This window comes from Achroia grisella, unplaced genomic scaffold (assembly GCF_030625045.1).
Source record: "Achroia grisella isolate CSIRO2021 unplaced genomic scaffold, CSIRO_AGI_Agris_v1 utg241, whole genome shotgun sequence".
Lineage (NCBI taxonomy): Eukaryota > Metazoa > Arthropoda > Insecta > Lepidoptera > Pyralidae > Achroia > Achroia grisella.
In genome coordinates, this window is record NW_026712734.1 from 1,250,748 (window position 1) to 1,278,657 (window position 27,910).

General features: G+C 31.8%; 1 protein-coding gene across 3 annotated transcripts in view; it reads right to left on the reverse strand.

Moving 5' to 3' along the window:
- Nucleotides 1-910: 910 nt before the first annotated feature.
- The window catches only part of LOC131842478 (uncharacterized), a 157,011-nt gene continuing 130,011 nt past the window's right edge, over nucleotides 911-27,910 (reverse strand). For 2 of the 3 annotated variants that reach the window (XM_059191012.1, XM_059191013.1), the window contains 14 exons: nucleotides 14,399-14,474; nucleotides 11,089-11,181; nucleotides 10,142-10,203; nucleotides 9,582-9,653; nucleotides 8,729-8,866; nucleotides 8,203-8,268; nucleotides 7,452-7,643; nucleotides 6,075-6,294; nucleotides 5,477-5,732; nucleotides 4,586-4,748; nucleotides 4,082-4,297; nucleotides 3,490-3,659; nucleotides 1,568-3,375; nucleotides 911-1,080 (listed from right to left, as the gene is read on the reverse strand). In XM_059191012.1, the coding sequence (XP_059046995.1) occupies nucleotides 1,569-3,375; nucleotides 3,490-3,659; nucleotides 4,082-4,297; nucleotides 4,586-4,748; nucleotides 5,477-5,732; nucleotides 6,075-6,294; nucleotides 7,452-7,643; nucleotides 8,203-8,268; nucleotides 8,729-8,866; nucleotides 9,582-9,653; nucleotides 10,142-10,203; nucleotides 11,089-11,181; nucleotides 14,399-14,474 (3,531 nt within the window). In that variant the 3' untranslated portion in view covers nucleotides 911-1,080; nucleotide 1,568. The remainder of the gene's footprint in view (nucleotides 1,081-1,567; nucleotides 3,376-3,489; nucleotides 3,660-4,081; nucleotides 4,298-4,585; nucleotides 4,749-5,476; nucleotides 5,733-6,074; nucleotides 6,295-7,451; nucleotides 7,644-8,202; nucleotides 8,269-8,728; nucleotides 8,867-9,581; nucleotides 9,654-10,141; nucleotides 10,204-11,088; nucleotides 11,182-14,398; nucleotides 14,475-27,910) is intronic. The other variant, XM_059191014.1, reaches the window with a different exon arrangement.

The following is a 27,910-nucleotide window of genomic DNA, read 5'->3' on the forward strand; positions in this document are numbered from 1 at the left end:
GACTCGTGTCTAGTTCCGTGGTATAGGATATCTAGCTTAAGTATAAAGTAATTAGGTATATTTATTTATATTTTTAATATAACATGTTTTTTAATACTTGATCATACATTTCATGATAAAATATTCAATATTTTCTATTTCATTAAAATATAATTTATAACATGAAGTTTAATATGGTATTTGATTAAATTCCTAATCTTAACTTCGATTTTTACGATTTTCACGATTTTCATTTTCCTGTCCTTTTCACATCTGACAAGTAAACGTCACCTTATAATCGAAAGGCGGCGAGGGCCATTCCCTTGGGGACGCACAACATATCGCCGAGAATATTTTTTCGAGACGGTGACGGCGCGTCAGTTCCGGCCGGAGGGAAACGCAATAAATCATTTGCCCATTGTCGCGCAGGGCCAATTGACGTTGATTTTTCTCCTGTATACATATGTCACTTGGTATCCGGCATTATTCAATTTCGGAGATCATGTTTTGTTTTATTTGTAGCTCGCCGTTTATCGTTCATTGTGTACGAAATTAGATATTAGTACTATAATAGTTGTAAGGCAGTAATATAACCATTCTTTATGATTGGGTGAATTAAGACCCCGGGTTCGATCAATATTATTTATTCACTTAACTAGATTTAGATTGCATTAGTTTTGTGTAAGGAACGAATTATTTTATAACGTTTTATGTTTATTGATTTATTTAGATTTTATTATAAAGAACCATAATTGTTATTACGCCCTATTTATGACTGACAAATCTCTATTACTTTTTAAATTATAGAGAGCAGCTTGTAAGTCTATTAAATTACCAATAAGTTACCTATCTTAAAAAACGATTCTCAGGAAAAACTTATTATAGAAAATAAACAAACTGTTGGATTATGTAAAAATTGTGATATATTCTTTGTTAAACTATGAATATTTAACTGTACAAAATACATGGTGTTTCTAATTTACATTTAATATTAAGTAACAAAATAATAATTATATTATTATAAATCATTATTCGATGGTAGGCGACGATCGATCATTTGTTAGCGCCTTCCGTAGCTTCACCGTAGCGAATTGTTGAGGCCTGCGTATAAAATACAATATTGTTATATAATAATATAAAAATATAAAGTAGCAAACACGTTTTCTCAGATATTGGAAGATACTAAGAAAATGTTAAGAAAATATTTAAAGTATTATCAATATAAGATTATGATCCCCATATAAATATGTATTTTAAATGCGTTAACATTATTTGCGTGATCTATGTAGAAATATTAAACTTTATACAATTAAAAAATGATTTATCCAAAACGATTTAGAATTGCGGACCAGGAATAAACTTTAAATAGTTCAAAAAATTATAAGATTAAGTGAAAGAGATATATAGGTGAATTAGTTGAATGAAAGAGTCAGCATATTTAATTGACAAAGGTATCGTTACAGTCAGTCTAAGAATATACGTATTATAAAAACAAAGACCGCATATAACATGATGCAATAACAGAGAATAAGCAACTAAAAACTAAACTAAAAGAAAATATTGCAATGAGAATACAAATATAATATACCTTATTTGTAAACAGCAGTTTCACGACCCCACAAATCATACCAAGGTCCGAAAGTATGTCCTTCCTCTGGTAACTCGTTTCCATCTGCGGTCCTCTTAAGAAGTTTAGTTCGAGGCAATAGTTGTGGTCTTTGTTGTTTCAAAGCCTCATTAAATTTTTGATCATCAGATTCACTGTATGGACCTTCGCTGCGTCGGTCTGCAAAGCGCCTTGCTTCAAGTCTAGCTTCTTCTTGTCTTATTTTAGACTTTTCGGCTTTCTTCGAATCAGTTTCATAATCATACCGCGATACATGTCGCTCTTGGTCGCTGAAGTATGATATATTGGACTCATAAAACCTCTCATCTCTTCGTCCATGGTATGGTAATGAACTGTCATCATAACTCCTACTTACTCTATTTCTATTTCGTGGATCTACTCTATTTTTAGAATTATTGAAATCATTTCTCAATTGGCGTCTGTCCAGTGAATAGTCAATTCTAGGCTCTCTATTTTCATATGATTTAACATCCTTTTTTTGAGTTCTAACTTCGGCTTGTGGATAATCTTTTTTGTGGTTCTTTCCATTTTCAAAAACATTTTGTTGACGATTTTTTTCTTCTTTGCTTGAACGTTTTTTATATTTAAGAGTGCCTTCGTCATGCCCATTGTAATGTTCGTCATTGTGTATTTCATTATTGTTGCGTTCTGTGGGTATACCATAGCGATCTGTATGCTGTTCATTATCTTTATACTTTAAAGTTTCTGATGATGCAGAAAATGTTTTGATTTCTTTTGAATTGTCTTTAAAAGTTTTGAATTCCATAGTTTTAGGAGGAGTACGTTCATGAGAATGTTTCTTTGAATTTTCTGTTATCATTGAAGCTCGAATATGGGGCTTTATCGGAGTAATTTCAATTTCCTCAAATTCAGGCATATATGCATTTTCTTTACGTTTTTTTACTTCTTCTTCCATTAATTGTGCTTGACGACGCCTATCAAGTTCTTGTTGCTTCCGAGATGTCATGTGATCATCTACTATTATACAGTCGTAAGGATCGGTACTCGAAGCAACGGAATTTACATCAGAACTGCTATCATTATCATATCTTTGTAATATCTCTCTACGTTTAACAGTTTTCATTACGAAACCTTCTCCGTTTTCATCATTGTAAAAACTATTTTCAAAATTTGTTTTTATAGTACTAGTATTAGTCAAATCAGAGTGCCTGGATTCAATTCGTGGAAGGAAATCTTCATGTTTTTCTTCAGCTATGGCTTTTTCAGAAATACTTTTCTTCGTCATTGTTTGATTCTGTTGAAAGTTTTCGCTACCCTTTTTGATTCTTTCAGTATGCTCTTCAGTTTGTATAGAGCCTAAACTTTTGGCTTGTCGTATTCCATTAGTAATCTTAACCTCCTTTCTGTCAATTGTTTCCTTGGGCCGCTGGTGTGAATTTTCGGGAATAGGCATTTTTTCAGGACTACCCTGTTTTCTTAAATCAGGTACATCGGGTGCAGGTCTTAATTCTTTTTTCATTTTATCATACAATCTCTTCTTGAATTCTGGTACTGTATCCACAATGTCGCGATGTTGCCATAATGACATACCCTCCATAATCTCTTCCGAAGTTGTTCTGCCAAATTTCCAGAATGATTTTGTTCTTTTAACTCTTTGAGAATCTTTATCCATATCTAACATGTTGCGTAACATTAATTGTTGGTCATCTGTCAAATACCCATTTGCATTGGGAGGTTTTGGGCCACGCCTCAAGCTTTGTGTTTTCAGTAAATAAGCTTTATGGTCATTCATTGATTGAGCAGCTTTACTATAAAATATAAAATAAATAATAAATAAAACTAGCTGGCTAGCAAATTATAAATAAATTAAATAATATACGCAAGCAAACCCAACTTTACCATATTCATTATTATAAAGATACCTGATAGGGACTCGCAGTCGTTGAGCTTCTTCATCGCTGTAATCAATATCAGGCTGTGGTGGGGGCTCATTAGAAAAGCCAGAGTCGTTGGAGCTATGTAGTGATACATTACCTACAGCACCTACAGCCGTCACTACTGTTTTAGCAGGACCAGCCTTATTCTGCGTTACCTAAGGTAGAAATTTTATATATAGAAATAATCTTTATTGAAACATTTGTATTTATATAACAAATAAAAAATATTAAATTAGAATGTAAATTAGTACTTAGAAATATACGCAGTATCATAATTATTTAGAACTAAATATAAAATTACTATTACAGTGGTATAAAACGGTCTATAATAAGAATATATTATCAACACGTATTATATACGTACAGAAAAACAATAAATAATGTTCCAAAATATTATTTATTTATTATTGTACAATATTATTCCATTATTGTTCAGTTGTCATTGGTAAAATATAATTTAATTCAATCGAAACAGCACTAACTGATATGTACACAGTGTAGTAAGTATATTATAGAATATGTTAATAATTACATTTCACTAATAATATATATTATAATACAATATAAAAACATTTACCTGAGAACGCATTGGCAGTGTTTGGGGTCCAAAACTTCTTGTTTCAATGACAGCATGAGTGGTGAAACTGGCAGAAGATGTAGAATTTTTTATGGCGCTCGGTACTGGTACTGGTGTAGGTGAATGGAAAGTGGCACTAGCTGAGGTGCTCAAAGCGCTTGGTGATGGAGCCGGAAGAGTAGGAGGTAGCCCTGGAGAGCTACTACCAAGGCGACCCTATAAAATAAATATACTGTTTAGCTTGAATTTTATATCGAAATCTCCATGTGGCAATCGAGTATCGTTTTTTGTCTCAAGAATGTCATACAAACTATAGGGAAGTAAAGTAGAACTAGCGTAGTAATACATTGCCATTTTATTTAATTAGTGATAACATAAAAATTAAAGAAAGTTACTCTAAATCATAAACAGGGACAGGCACTTCAAAATCAGACTACCTATATACTTTCATCACGTACCCAAAGTGATTCAGAAGAATAAATATTAGACAGGTACTCAATATACCTTGTTAACATGGTGAGCAGTGACTGTGTCCCCGAACATCCGAGTTGGCGGATGACCATGCACTGATGGAGTGCTAGGTGTTGTTTGTGCATGGGCAATCGGAGCAGGTGGCGGCGCTTCGCTAGGAGTCTGTGCGCAACCCCAACGAGCTGGTGAACTACTGCTGTAAAATTGGCAAAATATAGTCTTTAAGAAAAAAAGGTGTAAATCGATATAAGTATTTTACAAACACTATTGTGACAGTGAAGGATTGCTGTCAATTTTATTGAATTGCATTTTTATGAAATAGAAATCAAGCTGACGGTAAATGGTAACCGTTGCCATGCTTAAACAGTACTACAGACATCACGTAATTATGTGACACCGATGACACCACTCCTATGTTGTAATTTAGGAGACTGAGATGTCAGATATCATGCTATTTATCCCATAATTGCACTAATTGCAAAGCAAGATAGCTGGTGGGCGGCTGAAATAAGCGAGACCGAGGCAGAAAACTATTATTGTCTACCTCTGGTAAAATGAATTATGGAAACCGATGCAAAGATATGGCGTAATGTAGGGCCAAAAATACAGTCGAATTGAAAACCTGCGTGCGTTTGAAAACGATTAAAAAATGGTGTTTCAATATGCAATTGAATTATATCAAACAATCATAAGAATGCTACTAAACATTTTCAATTTTATAGTTAATATGAATACAAAAAGATAGAGAGATAGAGTTCACGCATATACCTCGCTGTTATACTATATGTATGAGTACCTTTTAATTCACATAAAAATACTGATTATATTATAATTATGCAGGAAACTGAATTAATTCCAATAGATCGATGACAAACGAAAACTTTATAAATACGCAATAACTATATACATATAATAATAACTTACGTTGGCTCATCATTGGCTATCGACTCTGTATACGCCAGCGGGAACCATCCAGCTTGATGTGTGCGTAAATTTTCCCCGTACTGCCACCCCTTTGTTCTCTCTCCGAGTAAAGCAAGGACATCTCCTTGCTGGAAACTTAGCTGGTTATCTCCAGCGGCTGCATAAGCATACAATGCTCGTGCTAAAGGTGGATCTCGAGATGTACAAGTTGTTGGTGCAAGAGATGAAGGTCGTATTGCCGTGCGGGGGTCAGTCTCTGCAATTCATTTTTTATCAATGTAGAAAAAAATATAGATTTATTATGTTTAAATATTCACATATTATACAAACGGAATATTTGCCATGATTATATTTTTACGAGCTCCCGATTAACGGTGTTCTGAGTATTCGGATTGACGCTTTCATTCTGGCCGACACATGATCAGGATGGTTTTAAAACCGTTCACGTATCACGGTAAATATTCTGATTATATAATGTTGTTCACATTTGTAACAACCGCAAAAATGTTACTTAATTAAATACATGAATTTTAAATTAATTCTTTTGTATAATTTGTGAAGTAATTTTAATATTTATTTTTCTAGATAAATAAATTACCTTGATCAGCTATGTGAGAGCTTGCTTGTAGATTGAAATCAGATTTGGCCCTTGATAGACCTTGAGCAGGCGATCCCAAATCACCAATTGATCGAATATCAAGACACGAGGCGTCTACAGAACGTGTTTTCCTCAATGCGGAGCCAACAGATGCTCGGTCATCATCATCCCCCGTTCGAGGACTGGCATATACTTCTTCATCAGCCCAGAACGAAACTTGCTGTTAATAAAATTAATAAGGTTTGAAAAGATATAAAATTAAAAATTTTGTACTATGCAACAACCAATTATTTGTATCGCTATAAAGTAAATTCTGTCAATGGAGACTAAATTCTATCGGTTACAAAGAAATATAAGCATCCGTCCGGTTTGAGCAAAGATATCGCGTAACATATACAAAATATAGACTTAAATTGATAGCCTCTTCTTTTTGGAAGTTAAAAACAGATAATAGGCGATTAAGTGAGGGCTCTAAAATGGTAAGCCGGACGTAGAAAATTGATTTGTCTGCCATCAACTGTCAATCGCCTTAATCAATTAAATTAGTAATAAATTATGTAATTGTTAAATTTAAATATAACATTAAAGTTAAAAGTTAAAAAGGACAATATAATACGAAGTGCAATTTCCGACTTTTACATTTTCCCCGTAATGTCAGATTTAAATGGGGTTTGTGCGATACGAGAAGCCATAAAGATAATTTTACGTATAAATGTAATGGCAGTAGGTCGGAAAATATAGACAAAAAAAATCTTCCACTTGATTTATATTTATAATAATAGAAAGAATGAGACGATATCAGATGTGTCTATATAATTCGTTATATGAGTATGTATACTCTATGTCTTTATTTTAAAAATATATTTAAATTTTCATTATTTAAAACTCCTTCGTATTTCAAAAATTAATTAATTATATTTTAATATTTGTCCTATTAAAATTAGTTTTGTGACAAAATAACAAAAGAGTAAGAAACCGTCACTAGTGTGTTTATATAAAAACTCAAAGTCATATGTTGCGAATCTTCTGCTTTATGGAATAAGTAAAAACATACTTTTAAAATGTTGTACAAATTTATTATAACACTAGGGACTAAGCGACCATATGTTGTATATAGTCAGTAGTAACAAAAATCAAATGTAATGTAAGTTCAAATAATTTACATTATAATATTAGTGTTTCTATTTTGCCACATAAATTATTGTATTGCTGGATAGGACCACCCTTATCACTCAGGGTTATAAAAAAACCTACGTCCCATTCTTAGACCGACCAAATATACACGAAAACTCTCATAAAAATCGGTTAAGCCGTTTTTGAGGAGTAAGATACCTAACAAACGTTGTGACTCGATATTTTTATATAATAGATATATACCCTCATCCTGCTGACGAACATGGCTTCTACGTTGGGAGGCAAATATTCTCTTGTCCTGGAGACTTCAAGCCATTCATCCAAACCAGCATTGTATGATGCAGCACCAGCGGCATGGTACGCAAGCCAGTGTTTAGCCAACGAACATTGCCTTTCTAATACAAATCCGTAGCGACGACGTTCTTGTGTCATGGCCTGAAATCAATTATTACAGTGACGTTATCTGTTTTTTATAGACATTACAGCAGAAATGACATAATGGAATTAATTATGGAAACAATTATGTCTCCAAATTAAACAGATACCTACATAAAACCATGTTACTTATTTGTAACATGTTTTTATGTGGGTATCTGTAATCATAGATATTTAAGAAACAAAATTGAACCGAACTGCAATTTAAACCCTAATTATAAAAGCTTCTTATTAATTTATTATAAAAATTTTACCTTTTAATTGTATTTGAAAACATTAATAGTAGAACATAAAATATAAAACCTATATATTGTACTTATAATTAAAAAATTATTATAATAAAGCCCAACTTTTATCATTTTTATTCAGTTGTAGGTATGTGATATACATATGTTTTATTGTTTGGAAGTAAGTAACTTAATAGATTCTCTTTTCATGTGGGCTTTCGTCAAAGCCTCACACATCTGTACTTTGTAAATTAGATAACATAAAGACAGCATTAATATTAAAGATAGAGTTATATAATCAGTTACGTATGAGTCGGTCCTACAATACTTACATTTTTCAAGCTTTGCTCACAAAACGCGTCCAGTTTTGTCTTTTCTTCTTCCAATATTTGCATATTCTGTAATAAAATATGTGACATACATATACATGGATTGGGTATCATAAAAATATTATCAAAGACCGTCTCAGTTTCGGAGAAATTTTATTTACTTACTTAAGCATGTAAATAAATATTCGGTAAAACAAATTGATAATATTGTTTCTTATTGAATTCATAAAAATGTATATTACAAATACCTGGATACCTGATCATAAACGATATCAATAATAGAATAAGTGATGGAAGTTTATGTATAAAATGTTTATAAAGATTCAATATAATAATTGAATATAAAAGTATATTACTACTTATAATTAAATATTTATAGTAGAGGATACCCAGGATTTGACCCACCATACCATTTCCACCCATCACGATTTATTACACTACGTGCCATCTAACATATAAATATTGTCATTATCGTATAACGGATGTAACAATTATAATAATACATAGTTACTTTCAGAAAGGAAAGTACCTTCATCTCTTTGTCCATTGCGGAGCCAACTTTAGTAACGTTGGTCTTCTTCTTCCGTTGTTTTTTTATGGTAGCAGCAGCTTTGCTGTAACTCTCTGAACGTAGTTTGTGTTGTTGGAGGAATCGTTTTTGCTCAGACTAAAATAAAAAAATATAATGTAAAAAACAAGATGCAAATTTTATATAAAAAATGTTTGTAATATACAATAGGTTTGTTTATGCTCCATATGATTCAACAGTTACTTGATAACAATTCCAAATACAATCATATCTTACTACTATAGCTAAGTTAGGAGTTAATTTTTTTTATCAATTTTACCTACAAAACCGAAGTAGAAATTTAGTCGAATTTAACTACAGAGATATAAAACTATATCGTAGACAGACAGGTACGTAGATGTAGTTGCGATATATTTAATTCAATATATTTAGTTAACTTAAATATGAATTACACTACACTATTTATAAGGCCTTGGAAAAACCTTACTGAGACTTTGTACCATTTTCAAATAATATGAAGTACGTCTCTATTACATATAGATAAAGTATTATGTTCTTGTCATTCTCGTAGAGTAATTGATTAAATATAATTATACGAACGTATCTCCATTCTACTTTACACAACGTGTCATTATATTTATCTCTCTTGTGCTTGGACAATACAAGTTGTATAAAAAAATATATGGCAAGGGTCGTTCACTCGGGAAAAACTTTTTTAATAGAAATTCTTATCTTACAAGATACTAAGCTTATTTGAACTGTGTACCCTATTTCCTCCTCGCAGTAAACAATTCCTGAAAATACGGTAGTATATACATAAAAGATTATGAAAGACGAAATCGTATTGACTGACCTGTACTACTTTTGTATCCTTTTCTAGATTAGTTTCCAAGGGAACCAACAAATCGACGTAGAACGCCTTCAGCTGTACAAAACAAACAAATCGAGGATTACGGTTTGTGTTCAGTGGTTAAAGGAAAAATAATTGAAACTAAGTTGAGTCCATAATAACTGATGCTTGAAATTAATTGTGTATTGACTAAACATTTATATATTTATTGTACGGTATATCAGGATGAAATTAATAGGTATCTAATAGACATGTTTGAAATAAATAATAACATATAGGAATTTTTCGGTTCAAATGTTTCCATAAAAAAGCCGAACTCTTTTATTCATGACTGTGTGGGTAAATAGTTATTCCAGAACCTTCCAATCGTTATTAATGAAAACGAATTGCAACAACGAAAAAGTAGTTGACCGTTTTAGACAGTCCAATAATACTCTACGCTTTGAGTTAATATTATTTCTTATATAATTTATTGAATTAATTATTATCCGAAAAAGAAAAAACTTCATTCAAGGAAATTGCTATTATTAAATTCAATCAATAAAAGTAATCTCAAAACTTACAATATTCATTTGTTGATCTTGAATTTCCCGATACACCTCCACCACTTTCATAAGAGCTGTACCTGTTACAGAAAAAGAAACTAAAGCCACTTTGTAACTAGGCTATTATTAATTCATATACCTTATGAGGTTGTTGCGTTTGGACCGTGAAATATTTTCGCTCAGCAGAAAAAAATGATTGTCAATTTTAATCGAGTATTTGCTATTTGCACAGCAAACATCAGCATCTGACACAAACATCTACCAAAAAACACTGTTAGGGTTGCTTCCTCGTTGGATTTATAGGTATATGTTCAGCAAATTTAAAGCAGGTACAATGTTGCTTTTGCCATAAATGAAATCCTGGTTATTTTAGCTAATATAACTAAATATGAGGGGTTAAATGAAAACAGGCAGATTTTATACAAAATTATGCAAATAATAAATGTAAATATGGATAATAAAAAAATATATAATATAGGACAATTCATAATGCGCTTAATAGTCCCAAACATAGCAGAGCTTGTGCTATGGTAAGAAGAAATATTAAGATATTTTTAATGTTAATTTACATGTATAAAATACTCAACCAATACAAACAATCATATCGACGAATAAAAATATTTGTATTGTTTGAGAATCCAATCAGCACCTTACTTTCGATAGGCATGCATCGGAAGTGCTAAACTGTTAGACCACCGGGTTCGTTAATGAAATAATGTTGTTTTGAATTCGAGGAAATAATAATAGGATCCATAATAAAAACGGTTACTGGATAATGAAACGATTATTAATATGATACAATAACACGATGTTGTGTGTATTAGGCATTATATCTGAACTTATAGATAGACACTATCTTTTCAGTGATCAGTGTTGTCAAACTTAAAATCATACCTATTAATAACATACGAGTACAAAAATATAAATTACACTAATGCAAATTATTTTGATACAATTGTCGTTACCTATGTCTGCACATCCTCCCCAAGTGCCCTGTTGGGCTTGTCTGCCGAGCTTGCCGACAGCATCCACATACAACCGCGATGCTGCTGCGGCACCTACAATAAATAGAGAAAATATAATGTCTGTAATAGTCTGATCAATCCTCCGTCCAATTCAAGCGGGGATCGAAATTACGGGAAGTTGCCTCAGGAGGATACGATTTTAGTCTGACGGTCAGGCTGGTGTTAGCCTTCAGACGCTCTATAAGTCCTTCCACGGGTTTGGAGTGCCATCTGCATTCGCCTCCTATTGTCCGGTTAATCTGCAAAGGCCAGCTGCGGTCAAAAGTAGTCCGAAAAAAAGTGTAACAGCTCCGGGATGACGTAAACCAACATAATAACTTTTAACACAAAAAACAAAAGTTGATTACAATCGTAATAATATTAGTATAACATCAGCATGGGAACATCAAAATCAATTTAGTACTGCGCGTACTGTACCTATATAAAATATTAGTCATTATGACATCATGACTTAATTGAGTTAATAGATTTTCATATCATAACAATAACTATAGCAACTAGCATATATATTAATATTTTTATGAGTATTAAATTGCTAATATTGAGAAAAAAAAGTGCTAAAACTAAAATAGAACTCTCTTTACTACAATTAGGTACTAATCAAATGAGCTTAGCTTACTGTAATAGTTTCTAGGCTAATATTGTTGTACAGTCAGTCGTCTGAATAAATTGTAAACACATTTCTTTCATGTTATGATATATGTTTATAATATAGTATACTAGAGACAATGAATACGTGTTTAGACATTAGTTCACAGTCACATAATCATGGTGTAATTATATTAATAAAAATATCTTAAGAGTTAATCGAAATGAAGTAAATAGTTTTAAGCAATGTTGACTATAGGGTTAATTTAATCTGCAATGTCTAACATCAATATATACACATATAGAAGTATATAATATATGCACAAATATTGGAATTATAATATATATGTATAATGGAATTTAAATATAAAAATTCTGTTTATAGCAAAGTAATCTTTAGGCATGTGCCATCAAATTACTAAATATCTAAGGTAATACAACACATCTGAACATACACAATACTGGCAAAATCTTAAAATGCAATGTGTACAAAGAAAATACGATATAAACAGTTCTAATTTTAATCCTAAAATACTGCAGGCAATTTACCAAAACAGATTTATCTACTAGCTACATAAAATTCGGTTAATAGCTAAGCTCAACCCAAAACAACATTCCTTAACGTCTACAAGTTCCGAATACGGTAATTACGATTACGAAGAAGATTTTTTTCGTTGGTATAATTTATAGTAAAATATTCAGGACAGATCCTTTAAAAAATATCTTTAGAGTTAGGAATCTATAGAGCATTATAAAAAATGCAAAGAGTCTCTCAAGACTTTAAAAATAATGATCGTTATGTGAACGTGAAATGAACTCGATTAACTTTAAATAGTACCTATTTGGACATTTTAAGCGACCTCCAAAGACATTAGGCTTAAATAAATGACTCCGCGTTTTTAATTTATGTTTATCTTTTAATTTGGTTAATACTGTTTATAAGAGTACTTAGTATGATAATATCTAAGAATTAACAACCCTTATTTTAACACCTAAACGACCTACTAAAACGATTACTGTTTATCATTCCCCATACCTGACGTCGATAATTACCAAACGCACTTTTTAAGAGTAAATCATATTCTGGAGATTCTTTATTAAAATAAAATTTTCATATATTTATATTATTACACTGTAATATTATGAACAGAATGGAAAATAGAGTAGTATTCAATATGAACCAGTAGTATTCAAAGCCGTGTTCTTTAAGGCTCCAACGTCCTTTATTAATTAGGGTAATTAAAGTGTTGTACAATGAGACGAATTAACCACAAATAGCCGGTAAAATAAAGGAACAGGCTCGAAGGGCCATACATCCCCGGAATGCCCAAGTTTATTGCTGCTAAAGCTTCGGGCATAACATTGTAGATAAGCCAACAGAGACGATTTGGCACAAACTACGCCCCAGTTACGTATCCAAGTAACACTGGATTTTGCATATAGATGCGCCTATTTGGCTTACAGTAAATAAATTAATTGTCTACGTTTCACTGAGTATACGTCAGTCAGATTTATTAATGTTGAGTTGAGTTGAGTTGAGAGTTGAGTTATACCTAGTAGATATATATTTTGTAAGAAAATAATACCGCTAATAAGTACGTAAGCAAAACGAAGCGTAGTAATATGCGTATAATATGTTTTTAATCCCAAAAATTTTACTAGCACGGTCGACTTTACGCCTGTCACTTTTATAAGTTTTACTTACATGAGTAAATTTCCTTTTCAATATATTATATTTCCGTGTAAAAATAATATAAATTACACTAGTGTTTATAAATTACACATTTAAAATTTGAGTAAAACTGGCAGTTGAAACAGCTAACTTCATTTTAATTTTTAGTATCATAATATATAATTGTGTTACTTGAAATTTATGACCTCAGGTAAATACGATATCGATAGAGAATGCATGGTATGCTAGCACATTTTACTTTATGATCTAGTTAGAATATCTAAATAATCATCGAACAGTAATTAGAATATTACATCTATTACTACAGTATTGCATCTATTAATATATTACAGATTTATGAACATTTTATTTTTTGCTAATAAGGAAGATATCCTGGTGAATACTATCTAGACTACCTACATATACATGTAGTGTTAGCTAAGCCGTATTTCGGTTGGAGGATGAAATATAGTAGTGAAATTACAGACTTCAGAAGCGTAGTATCTTAGTCATATGTAGGGATACTAAAGGCGTCACATAATAACATGACGTCCGTGGCGTTCTTATATAGGGGATGGTTATTATTTGCCAAAAGGTATCAGCCTGTTTGCTAGTCCAGTCACCTAAAAAAATCTGTATTTTATATGGATAAGACGACTAATCATTCAGGGCTCGTGTTCATGGACATTTGCAATACTTAAGTGAATGTTGCCAACAATCTAGCTCACTTTGTTCAATCTCCTTTGGTAAATTTTGTGAGATGTATATAAGCTTATAATAACCTATTATACCTACTTGTACATGGTATCATAAAACTTTGCCGCGGGGTATAAAAATTAGTCCGCCTCTTCGCTACCCCACTCCATTGAAACTTGAAAGTTTAGCGCAACAGAGGGGTGAAAAGAAGCACGATGCGTCCCCTAGCATCCAACGCTTGTACCCCCGGGTTAACACTATTGCATGAACTATTACAATTCGAGATCTACTTACCATGCAAGGCTTTTAGATATGCCTTTCCAGCTGTGATCATCTGACGGGCTCCTGGATTAAATTTATCCAAGATGTTCTGAAACCATGCAAATAAAATTATGTAATATCATAAAATGTAATCTAATAGATATAGCGTGTATATAAATTATACGCGTGTATTATATTATACAAAAAGGACAAATGCATAGAAGAAGGCATATGTGATATGTGTGATGTATTAGAACTTAAAATCCAATTACAAAAAGTTAAGCCATATATGGATCTAATTATTATAATGTATGTATTGATGTGAGGAAAGAGACACGAGTTAATAAAATAAGAAAGAATAAAATAGAGAATGTTTAAATATAATATATGTAATTGACGGAATGTAGATCAAGTGCATATACAGTTAATCAACACGGCCATTGTTGCGACCAAATACTTTCAATTTTATTCAAGAATAAACTATGATGCCGTTACGAAATATTGCAAATGGTATGTTAGATTGATAAATAACATTTATGTATGCAATATCAGAAATGAGGACTAAGACCGTAAATAGATATTAAAGGAATGTGGCCTTTCAAGGATGCTGCAGCGCAGCGGGCCGGCCTCGTTCTGAGGTGTGGTCGAGTACCTACGCGCATGACAACATTCCGTTGCAACACTTGTACCTTCTTCGTCTAATAAATTAGATACTGTAGTAAGTACTGATTTAAACAAATGAGTAAACATAAAAAACTTTTTTTTTTACCAAATACTTCTTAATATACATAATTTGTAAGTGATATATTCGGATAAATCAACGGTCTTGTTTTACTTCTGACAATTGGTAAGTTGTATTTTATATTGGTGCCATATTATTTTGAGATGATAATTATTATTATTATTATTACGATTTAATTTTAATAAATAAAATATATTATCAGGAAACAATACATATTTTGTACTTCAAATTGCATATGCGTCTACTTAAGTATATATTCAAGTACATGTACTAAAAATTCAAAGTGAAAATATACTCACTTCGGACTTTCTTCTGAAATGTGAAAGCAATCTTATATGCGTCATATTTGTTCACAAGCCTATAGATATAAACATTTAGGATCACGACCTAACGTTAAAGATTGTCCGTAATAGGTATAAGCATGTCGGGGTGCAGTTAAGTGCGTTGAGCAGAAAATAGAGGAATATTCTACGGCACCGACGGTCCTAATCCTCAGGTTATTGCCACATTACAAAAAGCCAATGCATTTTCCCTTTTACCCCAATATAGCTGGTCTTCCGACAGAGTGTGGGCCCGAAATACGTGCTAATGGGTTTTACGACCGGGCCAACTCAAAATTTTTACATTAGTAAATGGCTAGCCTCTGATGTATATCATTTACTCTGGAATAAAATTCATATTTACATGTTTCTTTATTTATAAACTTATAAGCGAAAGGACGAAATGTTTTTATTCACCAAATATTTTATAATACTTATTTATTATTGAATTACATTTGGGCAGTAATAATTACAGAGTATGCAAAAGATAACCCTGTCCATATTATAGTATTAGTCCAATTTATGAAAGTTCAAAATACTAGATGACATGTAAAAATATTATAAATAATATAAAAAAAATACTGTAAATATGTCATCACAGTGTTTCTAATTAATTTATATTGCCCAGTTTAGTTTGGTAGTAACCAATTACCACAGATAAGATAATATTACATACTATTACTATTAATTCGGTAAAATTTTGCTTACGTTTTGAGTGAATTCAATGTTAAGTTTTATGCCATCATGTTAAATTTATGTAATTGCTATTTCAGTTCTATTAGACAGGTAATAGATATGTGCATGGAAGTATGTAAGCAGACATATTTTTGTTCATATAGATGTTGTTTTTTGGAAACTCAGGGATACGAATAATAACTTCTTGAAAATATAAACTGTCATATATAACTTCTCTGAGAAAAGTAAATAATTTCTCATAAGATCTACCTTCTTAAAATACATGGACTCCGCTACTGTAGTCGCTTATTGCTAGCGTCGAATGCGTAAATCTTAAGGTGGGGGACGCGAACACAGGGATGTCAGGGCCAAGGGTGAAAAATAGATACGCACTTAGAAAAATTAAGTAAGCAGGCCTATGGAGGGCTGCCGTCTATATTGGAAAGAAAATTAATGGTCCTGGCGATTACTTTTCGTTAAGACGTGATATCTATCGACAGTTGCGATATATTTAGACTGATAGAGAATAGTAGTATTGTCATTTAGATTACAAACATGTATTTGTTATCTCAAAAGCGTAGAATTATCTGTACAAAATAGGTGTCTGTTATACTGCTATATTCCATTCAATTTTCGAATAATCATTATTTATTAAGACGCTCAATTACGTCGGCGTAGATATTTCATTTCGAAACAAAACACACAAGTCACATTGTATTCCGACGTTTCTAGCCTAACAGTTCCTAATGTAATACGGGGGCTTTATCCCATCCTCTTTATTTGTGGCGCACGTAGCGAACGACATTTGGTACCAAATTGCCTCGGGCAGACTTCGTGACGCTCCCTACTCCCTTCCGAAACCCTTTCTTGTCCTAATGCCCTACGTACACGTACTATTTTTTATATTTTATCCTTTGAGAATATCTAGTTATTGAAATTCATAAACGATAGTCGAGTGTTAGACTAGTTTTTGGGTTTATGTTGTGCACAAAACTTAGCGTGTAAATGTCAGTACTTTTAACCGCAACAAAATATATAAATGTAGATATTATATATATAGTAGATAGGTACATATACATATTTTCATGTTACTGCCTAAATGACATTGTTAGGTGCCTTTATTTTTTTTAGAGATATGATTCTATACACATGTGTTAAAATTTACTAGAAGAATATATTTAACTTTACATTTTATTTTGTTTTGTATATTATACATAATAATTATTTATTCGCATTTCTTTTTCTTGCAATCAATACCGACATATAACTTACACAAATTAGTTCTATACTATATTTATCACAAGTATCTTATAGTTTTTATCAAAAGAAATCTTAAATTGTAAATCTGGCTTATTCACAACTGTATTTCTAAAGCAAGAATTTAAAAGCAAATACGCCAATATGTCTACATGATGGAAAATGTTTACATAGACACTTGTTGCGAGCTCTGTTTACAACTTGCCTGCAGGCTTTCTCTATTCACGTGATACAAATATTTCCACCCACTGCTAGTTTATAAATCAGTATAGTTTATTACAAATGGCTCTGGATATATTAGAATTATTTAAAAGTTAAATTCAGTGGTTTCATGTCTATGTATATTTTGTTATTTATAGCAATTTAATGTATGAATATCTACTTGTTTTATTAAATATACAATAGCAAATATATAATATGCATATTACATTTACACAGCAAGGAAAATAAAACACCAAGATGCAATAATTGTTCATTAGGATACAATTGGTTGCAGTCGGAAGAAAGGTACATAAACGTGAAGTTCCAATCTAAGCTCCGCGTCAATTCGACGGTGGAGTTCTTAACGTAATCATGGCGTGCAATTTGTTACAGATTCAACAATGCATCTCTTAAGTCCTTTGCAAGGGCAAAATAAAAGAGTCTCCTTTAAGTTCGCTAAATGAAGCTGAGCACAAAAGGCGGAGCGGGAGTAATTCAAATGAACGCGGGCGGCACCCACTGCTTCTGGCTTCGCTTCGATCCTCCAAAGTTTAATTTTTGCAAAGTTTCATTTGCAGGACTTTACAAATACTCTTAACTAACAGTGGGAACTTTGACTCGGCTAATTGATTTACTTCATTAAACACAAATGCGTAGTGTAATGAGATTATTTGATATTCGAACTCAATAGAGGAAGTTCATTTAATTAAATCGTTACAAGCACTTGTCGATAAACTCAAGTATCGTGTAACAAGGCCGTGTTACTGCCTGAGTGCTCGATAATTGGTATTTATGTATGTAGAATGTTAAAGCATAGACATTAGTTACTATTGTCTCGGCTCGTTATTATGTACATATTTGTTGCCATTCACTATCGTTTGCCATGACTATTATAACAAACGCCAAGGTCAGATTTGATGACTAATATATATAGTTAACAGTGTATTGAGTAAAAATAATAATCTATTGCAATGGTATACATTGCAATAGATTATTACAAGAATATGGGTAACTATAAACGATTACAAATATTTTACAAGCATGACTATTGTAAAAATTGATTAAATGGCGTAAACTATGCGTATTTCATGGTAGATTTATAATTTTTTTAATAAATTAATAATATATTGACATCAAATGAAACGTAACCGACAGATTTATTTATTTTACGTTAACTATTTGACTTGACTTATTTTACGTTATTTTGTCAATGCAGTAAATCCCGGTATTAAATTTTCACTTTGAATAAAACTATTCATGTTGAAAATTTAATATAACTGGTAACAAACGTTTAAGCTAAAATATAATAGTTTCAGAAATCTGCATTCAAACGGTATATGCTACTACAAAATGTTGCAAATATTTCCTTTATAATATGTATTTGTGATTAATGCAGTTTATTTTACCTAAATAACCCATATTTCCATTAATACAAATGCCAAATTATATATACTAATATACTAATTGTATGCATTTTGGATAAACAGTTGTCTTATCATCAATACAAGAAAAACAATGTTTTTATTTGTAATACATAAAAAATGTCTTTAAATATATCTCCAATTATATGTACATACGTAAAACTTCAACTATCATTGATACATATTCAGAAATTTAAAAATTACTTATCAAAATATTGAATTATAGGAGGATTATAATTTTAAGCGAAATAGTCTACATACCCTACATCCAGCTTTACAGTTTGCTGCTTCTAACGGACTCTATCACTCACGCGTGTTTCCAGTCACCACTTAATTGAGGATTACGCCCTCTTTATCTTTACTTAACAACTGCACAATTATTTATTCATGAAATACTCCTAGGTATGATTTTAACATTTAATATTATATAAGTGTAATAATTTCTTTCCACATTAATTACTATATTTTATATAGTATTTATGATAAAGAGTATACTAATTATAAATTATACTGATGGCTCAACCAATGCTTATATTAGGGTAAATATACATTGTAGTATTTGGTATAAATGAGAAAATAACCTATTTTTTATTATAGTTAATTTATATTCCATATGGGTAGTGCGATAGAAGTCGTGGGTAAAACATAGCACAAACTATGTAAATACATTTTGTTCAATTTATAAAAAAGAATTGCTAGTACAATCACTGTTAAAGTAGGCTCATTCCTTGTTGTATGAAGATACAATAATAGAGATGATGATAACGGGAGATGAATAAACTATAAAAAGTAATAAGTAATTCCGAAAATATAATATTTAGATACGAATACTATATTTCTGAAGCTATAAAGGAGTACCTAGAATAATTACAATCTCAATTGCATTTCTATTGAGTGAAGCAAGATTTCTGAGTAATCAAGTATATGTAATCATTAGCCATAAGATATAATTATGTGTAATTTTGAGTAAGCAAGCTTTAATTTATATACCCGTATCTTTAAATCTAATAATTTAGGCTGCCTATAAAATATTTCATCATGAGAGTTATGGTGAAATCTAAACCCAATTAAAGCTGTAATAAGAATATTTGTAATAAAATTTAAACAATACCATTATTTTCATAGACTAACTTTATGTACGTGAAATCGTATAAAACTAAACATTATGCAAAATATATTCAAACTTCAGTTCATAAGATTAATTTATTATTCGCTCTCAAGGAAGTTGGGAATTGTTTTTAAGAGGAAATAAAATTTCTTTAAGTAATAAATTCAACTTTATGTATAACTGACATTTATAACAAAGTTGTTCGAGATTAAAATACATCTAAAATTGAAAAATATACCATTAAGAGTAGTAAATAGGCTATTGGAAAGTAGTTAATAACAGAAAATTCTGGAATATTTCATAATTTTCTGTCTTTAGGTTGTCTTCGGACCAAATCACAACAATTTATATTATGTTGTTGTTTTATGACTCGACCGAAAAGTAATACGGCAGTACAGTTACAGTTACCTGCTATACCATGTAATGGTTTTGCACTTTGTCACAATATTACTATTCAGGTTATATTTAGAAATCTTTGAAATTCTCAATAATATCACTATGATTAAGCACTAAAGCGTTCTCATATCGGCGTATGTGACAGTAGGTACCATATCACACGTACATAACCAAGCATATCTAACCACTTTCTCAGCCAAGTCACATAAAATTCAACCAGCGATAATTTTCTACATTATATGTACAGAAAGTTCTATGAAAATTATTAAACTGGAATATTTTTCTCAGTATTTTTTTGCGCAATTTATAATATATTCAGTACAAGCGATTATTTTCCATAATTACTTTATTATAAGTATAGATTATTTTCTCAGTGCATTCATTTAATTACTTGAAAAAAAAACTTCGCGGAAAATTTCACAGAATCGAGTATTCAGTGAACTAACAACATTTTTTTATGATTTAGGCTAGAAGTCTCTAATTTGTTGTTTATTCACTGAATACTCTCGAACTTGAAGCTCCAAATTTAAACGACGTATCTTGATATTACCTTAGGAATACCTTATATATATCGTTAAATTTATATTATATTTTCCTGGATGAGAATTGAAACTATTTAAGATAATGCTAAACATTAATGGGGCGTCAGTGGAGAACGATATAATGAGGAGATATAATTACTGTAATATTTCATATATTACAGTAATTAACCACGACGGTCCACGTGTACGCCGTTAAACAAGAGCGACCACGTGGAATTTGTCCTTGTTGTTTGTTGTTAGTTTTTGGATACATTGGAACATTGCCGGCTTTCTTTTTTCTTTTTTTTATATTGCTACTGTGCAGGCAAACAAGCATACGACCCATCTCATGGTAAATGGCTACCGTATACCTTCTTTTGTTATATTTGAGATACTAAGTGATTCATATAAATGAGGTATAATTTACTTAAGCTTTTCGTATTTATCGGTAATGTACAGATCACGTTAAAGAGAGGTCATAAAAAGATGGATCAATGGAAAATGGTCTTCAACAATATCCTCTAGAAATGCTCAGTCATTGAAAATCATATCCATTATTGATTCTTAATTTAAACTTGGTTAGTGGTTAATATGATATTATTATGTTTCTTGCTTTTTAATGAAATGTCTTGTATCATTAGTATATAATATAGTAATTCCTTGAGCGGCGAATACCTATACGTAATTAAAGCCACTGTAACCGCTCATTGCTAGTAATTATAACTGGTGGTTGCCATTTATGTTCTAATCTAATATGAAACATTAGATATTTATCGCCTGCGGTTAATGATGGAACTGAAGTGTTTAATTTTGTCACTGCCTTTAATCATTACGACAGCTATTCGCTTACATAACTAAAAGAGAGTAAACCTTTGATTCATATTATATAAGTACGTAAACGTTTTTTAGAAATTATTTATTTACAAATGTATTTGTATAGATATAGTACTATGAAGTATAATTCGTAATATACGAGTATATCATGAAGTGAATGCTGCTGCAATATTGCAAAGTTAACTAATTCCTCTAGATACTAATTTTAGAACATTTTCTTTGATTGATTTTGAGTCAGTTGTCAGTTTATTTGGTATACACTATTATTACAGTCAATTGGAACTTGGAACACATCAAATGACGGTAAATAATAATCTATAGTAATCTATTTAGACGTTGCGATTAAGTGTACAAGCCGTAGTTACGAGCCGACTGTAGAAAAACGATGCCAATGTCAGGTGTCAGTAGTTTCATGAACTATCGTCATGAGATATTCTATTTCTTTTTCCATATTTTTTTTAGATGTTGCAGGCCATAACCAGGCCATTTTATCGGACCATACAGATATTAACCGTTAATATATTTATTATCTGTTAAATTATTTAGCTACAATAACGAGCTGTTTACCAAAAAAATGACAATTGTACAATAATGGTTCCAAACTAGATGACATTATTCTGGCAATACTATACAGAGGTAGTTATATCTGGTAAAGAAGACCTTTATTACGTCGGAGTTAATTAAATCACAACATAATTACGTAATAAGTGTACTTGCTATTATGCGAGGAAAGCATTGATGGTGCTTAACCTTATTGTAATTCGTTAATTATGCGTGATGATTGTAAGATCACATAACCTTTCTATTTCTTTATGATTTATTTCCACTGAATAACTTTCATTTTGGATACGTCAAAATGAAGCGAGTGTTATTGGCAGCCTTATTACGTCTATATTTTTGAAGTTTTGATTACATTCTATATTTAGAATTTACTAGCAACCCACCTCGACTTTGTATGGAATACAGTCTATGTGACAGGGGTCTTATGATTATGTGCATATAAACCACAAGAAATTCTCGAAATTAACTATAATTTTTAAGATTTCGTTGATACGATTTTAACTAGTAAATCATATTAAAATTCGTTGCGTGATAGAATAGTGTACCAGAAGGCAAGCAGCAATTTTGCATTATAATATTTATACGAGTGAGAGTCCTTAGTCTACGTTTTTTTTTGTTTCTTATGTTATTAGAACATCAAACACGCTGGTGACGAAACTGATAACTGTCGCCTTAGATGTATGCGAATAGCACTGCAGACATTATATTATCATGTGACTCATCCATTGCCATTCCAGGGAACTATGTCTTAATGTTAGTTTCCTAAAATGGAATAACTCTCATCCTGTAATTACACTGCTTAATCTGCACCCTATTCCCTTGCCTGGCGGCTAAAATAGGTGACGCTGAGATACCTAATCAAACGAACACAAATCCTCGGAACAGTGAGGTCCCTCCGTGAAGCCTGTGAAGACACCAGGAGACTTCTGAGTTTCTGGGAGGAGCTTGGCTACTTTAGTAGTCTCGATAGTCGTGTATAGACACGCACATGAGCCCAGGTGAGAGGCTAAATGCGGAGAATAGAGTCCATAATACGGTACAATACTACATCGTAAAATCATTAATGTAATAATTGGTAATCTAATGGTAGAGTACCGAAGATATTTCGATACTAATTTATCCAGAAATATATTAAGGCAAGTAAACTATACAGGTCAGCATGCTTTATGGTGCAAATTAAGCTGATGGATAATGTTGGCACCTGACTCGCGTATTACACAGTCTAATCCGTAGTGAGCAATCACGAATTGAATGATCACAGCCGCATTCCAAGCATACCGTAACCTCAGCATTCCGCAATCGATTCAACCGCTTTATACACGGTTAGTTGGTAAATAAACGAATAAAACCTATTGTAATACTTAATGTACAGTAAAAACAATAAAATATAGTGAAGTTATGTAATACCAAAAAGTCTCACAGAAAACCTGCAAACTTATACAGTCTCGAATAGTTTATGTGATGAATTTGTTTTATTTCGCTTCAATGGGTATTTCTAAATATCTTATAATACAAAACACGATACACAGTACACAATCATAGACAGTCAATACAATAATGATCAGATAGATTACCTATCACCATTTTTTTATAATAACGTTTAAGCATCTATTGCATTGTGAGTCTCACAAAACTTAAGATTTTTTCTTAAAAATTCAATATTGTACAAAGCGAGTTTATAGTTGTTGTGTTCGAAATGGAATGAATTCCGACAGCAACGGTTTAGGAAGAGTTTGCCATAATTAAATTCTTCAGATATCATCCGCACCCAGTTGAAATTAAAATTCAAGTAATTACGTATGCGGTTTTGCACTTGGCGTACGAACGATTCTAGTACACTCTGTGGATATATTACATTCAAATATGATATAATTATATGGAAACCACGCACAGTATACGGTAGACAATTTTATTACAACAAAATTAAAATAAAGTACATGTTTTTTTAAATTAGATGTTGATAATGGAATGGTGTACTCGCTTGCGCTAATCGCCTGCGGATAATAATAGGGTGAGCATGAGGTCAGGTCAGTTAGCACATCGTGACAAATTTACTATTAAATAAACACGATGATTTCTTGGGTTAACCACATAAAAGTCAACTTTATTGTAGTCGCTACCAATGAGGTACTATTCCCCATTACTAACAACCTTCTCCTCTCAAAGTGAGTGTTATAGGATTGTTATAAATGTTTCTACGCTTAGTTACACTTGATATAATATACAAAACTATAATATATATATATATAGCAATTTATTTATTTAAATATAGTAGAAACAGATATCTATCTGTTTATACAATTTTTAAATTGAATTGTACATCTACAATTTCTGGCGATTTGGGATTGCAATTTGTAATTCGTTAATATCGGTGTTATCACATCAGAAATAACCAGTAAGTAAAGTCTTCTTAATATTTTCCCTAGCAACAACAACAATAAAGGTATCAAAAATGAAGAATACATTTTTTCTTTTATGTGATTGGAAAGCAGTCGGCCCACCTGATGGTAAGCGGTAACGGTCTTCTATAAACAGGAACAACACTACGATCATCACGTTATCATGTGACATTCACAAAACCAACCCTACCATTCCATAGTACTAAAATATCATGCCTTTAATTCAGTACTTTTATATTAGAATATTTCAATAGCAACGATTTATAAAACACAATTTTAATACAGAAATAAGCCTCGCGGTATGTATAGCCTTAGATGCGATAGTATAGCTCTTGTGGCCAGGTTCGGTACAGTGGCCGACCATTACCCGCCCGGGGCACGTACGCTTTACAACCTGTCGTGCAAATATTTATCCACATAGGATTTACGTGTTAACCGCCCGGAATTGTAATCAGCTTTGATTGGGAATGCACTGGCAGCGAGACTAATGATTTCACTACGGATGCCGTATTTGATTTTATACAGTCTATCATCCTATTCTATCCATAAGTATTACCTAACATATTCAAAGGCTGTTTAATTAAACCCATATTATTAGTAAATGTTATGTATTTCTATAATTGTCCAATATATAAATCAAAGATTATTTTTCTGATTAATGTATAGTGTAAAAAAAAAGAATGACGAAAAAATCTCATTCATGTCATTTTATTTTAGTTATCCAAAACTACTCTCATTATACCACACAATAGATAAGAAAGATGTTCTGTAGTACGTGCAAACATAGTTAATGTAATTTTTTATAGGACAGTGCTAATTATTACAGTATTTTTTTAGAAGATGCTGTCTACGCTAGCGATTTACTCAATGGAGTACCATTGAGCACGTCAGAGTAAATCGCTAATAAGATGAGCATGAAGTCAGATCAGTTCATGGCGAATTCTTTTGAAATTAACCACTATGGTTTTATGGCGGGACCACGTAAGAGTCAACTAATCACTACCAATAGAGCCCCCTTGCTGACAATGCTCTTCCTCCCGTTAATTATTAATTTCTATTCACACAACAAATTAATGTCACGAACACTAACAAAACAATTTTTAACAAAAATAAGCGACAATAACCTTTAGGGCAAAGTTCATCATGTTATATAACTATATAAGCGATGACGTACACCACGTTACTCCTGAGAATATTTGCTTTATAATTTTTACTACGAATTATTTTTTCTATATTATCCATGTACTTGAGATTTCTCTCTCCTTGGAATAATTTTAAATTAGAGGTAACATTTAAGATCAAAAATACGGTCAGATACCGTGACAGCAAAAGTAGTGGTTTGATTAGAAACTCATCTTGGCGCCGTAGGTGGCCGTGCGGCATGGTCATAAAAACCTACTACAAACTATTCTTTTGTTTCTCCTTCGGATTTCTCGCGCCAGTTTACGTCGACAATAAAAAGTGTTGCGGAATTCGGCCGGCGCTATTCAAGCATTTGTCATGGCGGCCGCAGGGACGAGCTCCGCATAATGCTTTAAATAGAAAAAATTCGCGTTGCGGCATGACAAAGTAAGGCGACGTGTCACAAAGCTGTTTTGTATAATTCCGATTTCGTGGGTATCTTTAAACGTTGTTATTGAAAGTACAGAGACAATAGGTAGACTCTAATTGATGCATAAAATGTACATCAATACTTGTCACGCTTAATTGTAATTTAAAACGCTTTCCTACATTTAAATTACTTTATTTCCTAATTATATTAAAGCATCTACATCCGAAAATAAATGATATAACAAGACACGACTGGTTCTCTTATTACGTAACAGTGCGACAGCGAGGTTTGTCAAAATCCAAAATGTCACAGGAACATGATTCTGTTTTGTGTCGCGGCGTGGCGTGTAATTAAGAAAATATTTCGTATAGAATAACTAATTCCTGTTCGAGATGAAACGAGGAATAAGCGGTGATGGTACAGAACGTAGGCAATTATATAAACGACAATCAACGCCGGTACAAAGACGTCAGAAAGGGAAAGTCGGGTAATATAATTATACAGATATGCCACGTTAGTGTCAAACAGAGTAACGGTTGACACGCGACAGGCGGAACGCTGCCTTCCAATATTGACAAATATTTTATTTCAGATGTCCACAATTAAGCTAACTGGAATATCTTTATAGAAGTAAGTATTTTAACCAGTTATTAAATGAAGTGATATTTTATGACAGTTTTAGACTAAAATTTGCCTCTATACTATTCTTATAAATGTCTTTGCTATTCTTATAAAAGCTTGTCTACCCGTGTCAATAGTAATCTACTTCTAATGTCTATTTATTATCTTTTGATGTAATAATTATTCAAATTTGACATAAAAATAATTTGCAAGACAAGCATGACTTTTGTACCAAAAAAAAAAGAGGACAATGTCGCATGTAATGTCACTTTTTTTATATAAAAACGTTCATAACGCTAATCTGAAAAAAAATTAAAACATTTCTCCCAGCAGCGGAGCAATACGCATTAATGTAATTTGTGCAAATATGAAAACGACTGAGTTTGCCCTTATTAGAAGCGCGTCACAGTTGCCTAGAGGCTGCCGTGTCACCCCTAAGTACATACAGAGGCATAATTACATTGTATTCCGATGGAATGTGTTTATTCCCTACAGAAAATGGCGTTGTGTTGTTAAATCGTTTTCACTTATACGCAAGTGGATATAGATCAAAGATTATTGTTTTTGATTACCAACTGAGATATATATGTTTTTTATTTAAAAATAAAACTCTTTTTATTACTTAAATAGAATTATCGAATAGATATATGGAAATATAATAGTATTCAATAACAATAATTTGTTTTACATAAGAATTAAGAAATTTTTATAAACTTCTGTCCACGTGAATTACATAGAAACGGATTGTGGCATATTTTTAGAAAAATCATAAGAGATTCACAAGAGTTTCGATTTGGATCGATATGATTATCTACGTCTGTCATGTTATTCGCATGAACATACAATATTCAACACTGTTTGTGATTAACTGTAATGATTACTACTTAACCTACTAGACCGTAAGAAAATTAAAACGAAGCGGGTATCTGATTTGCAC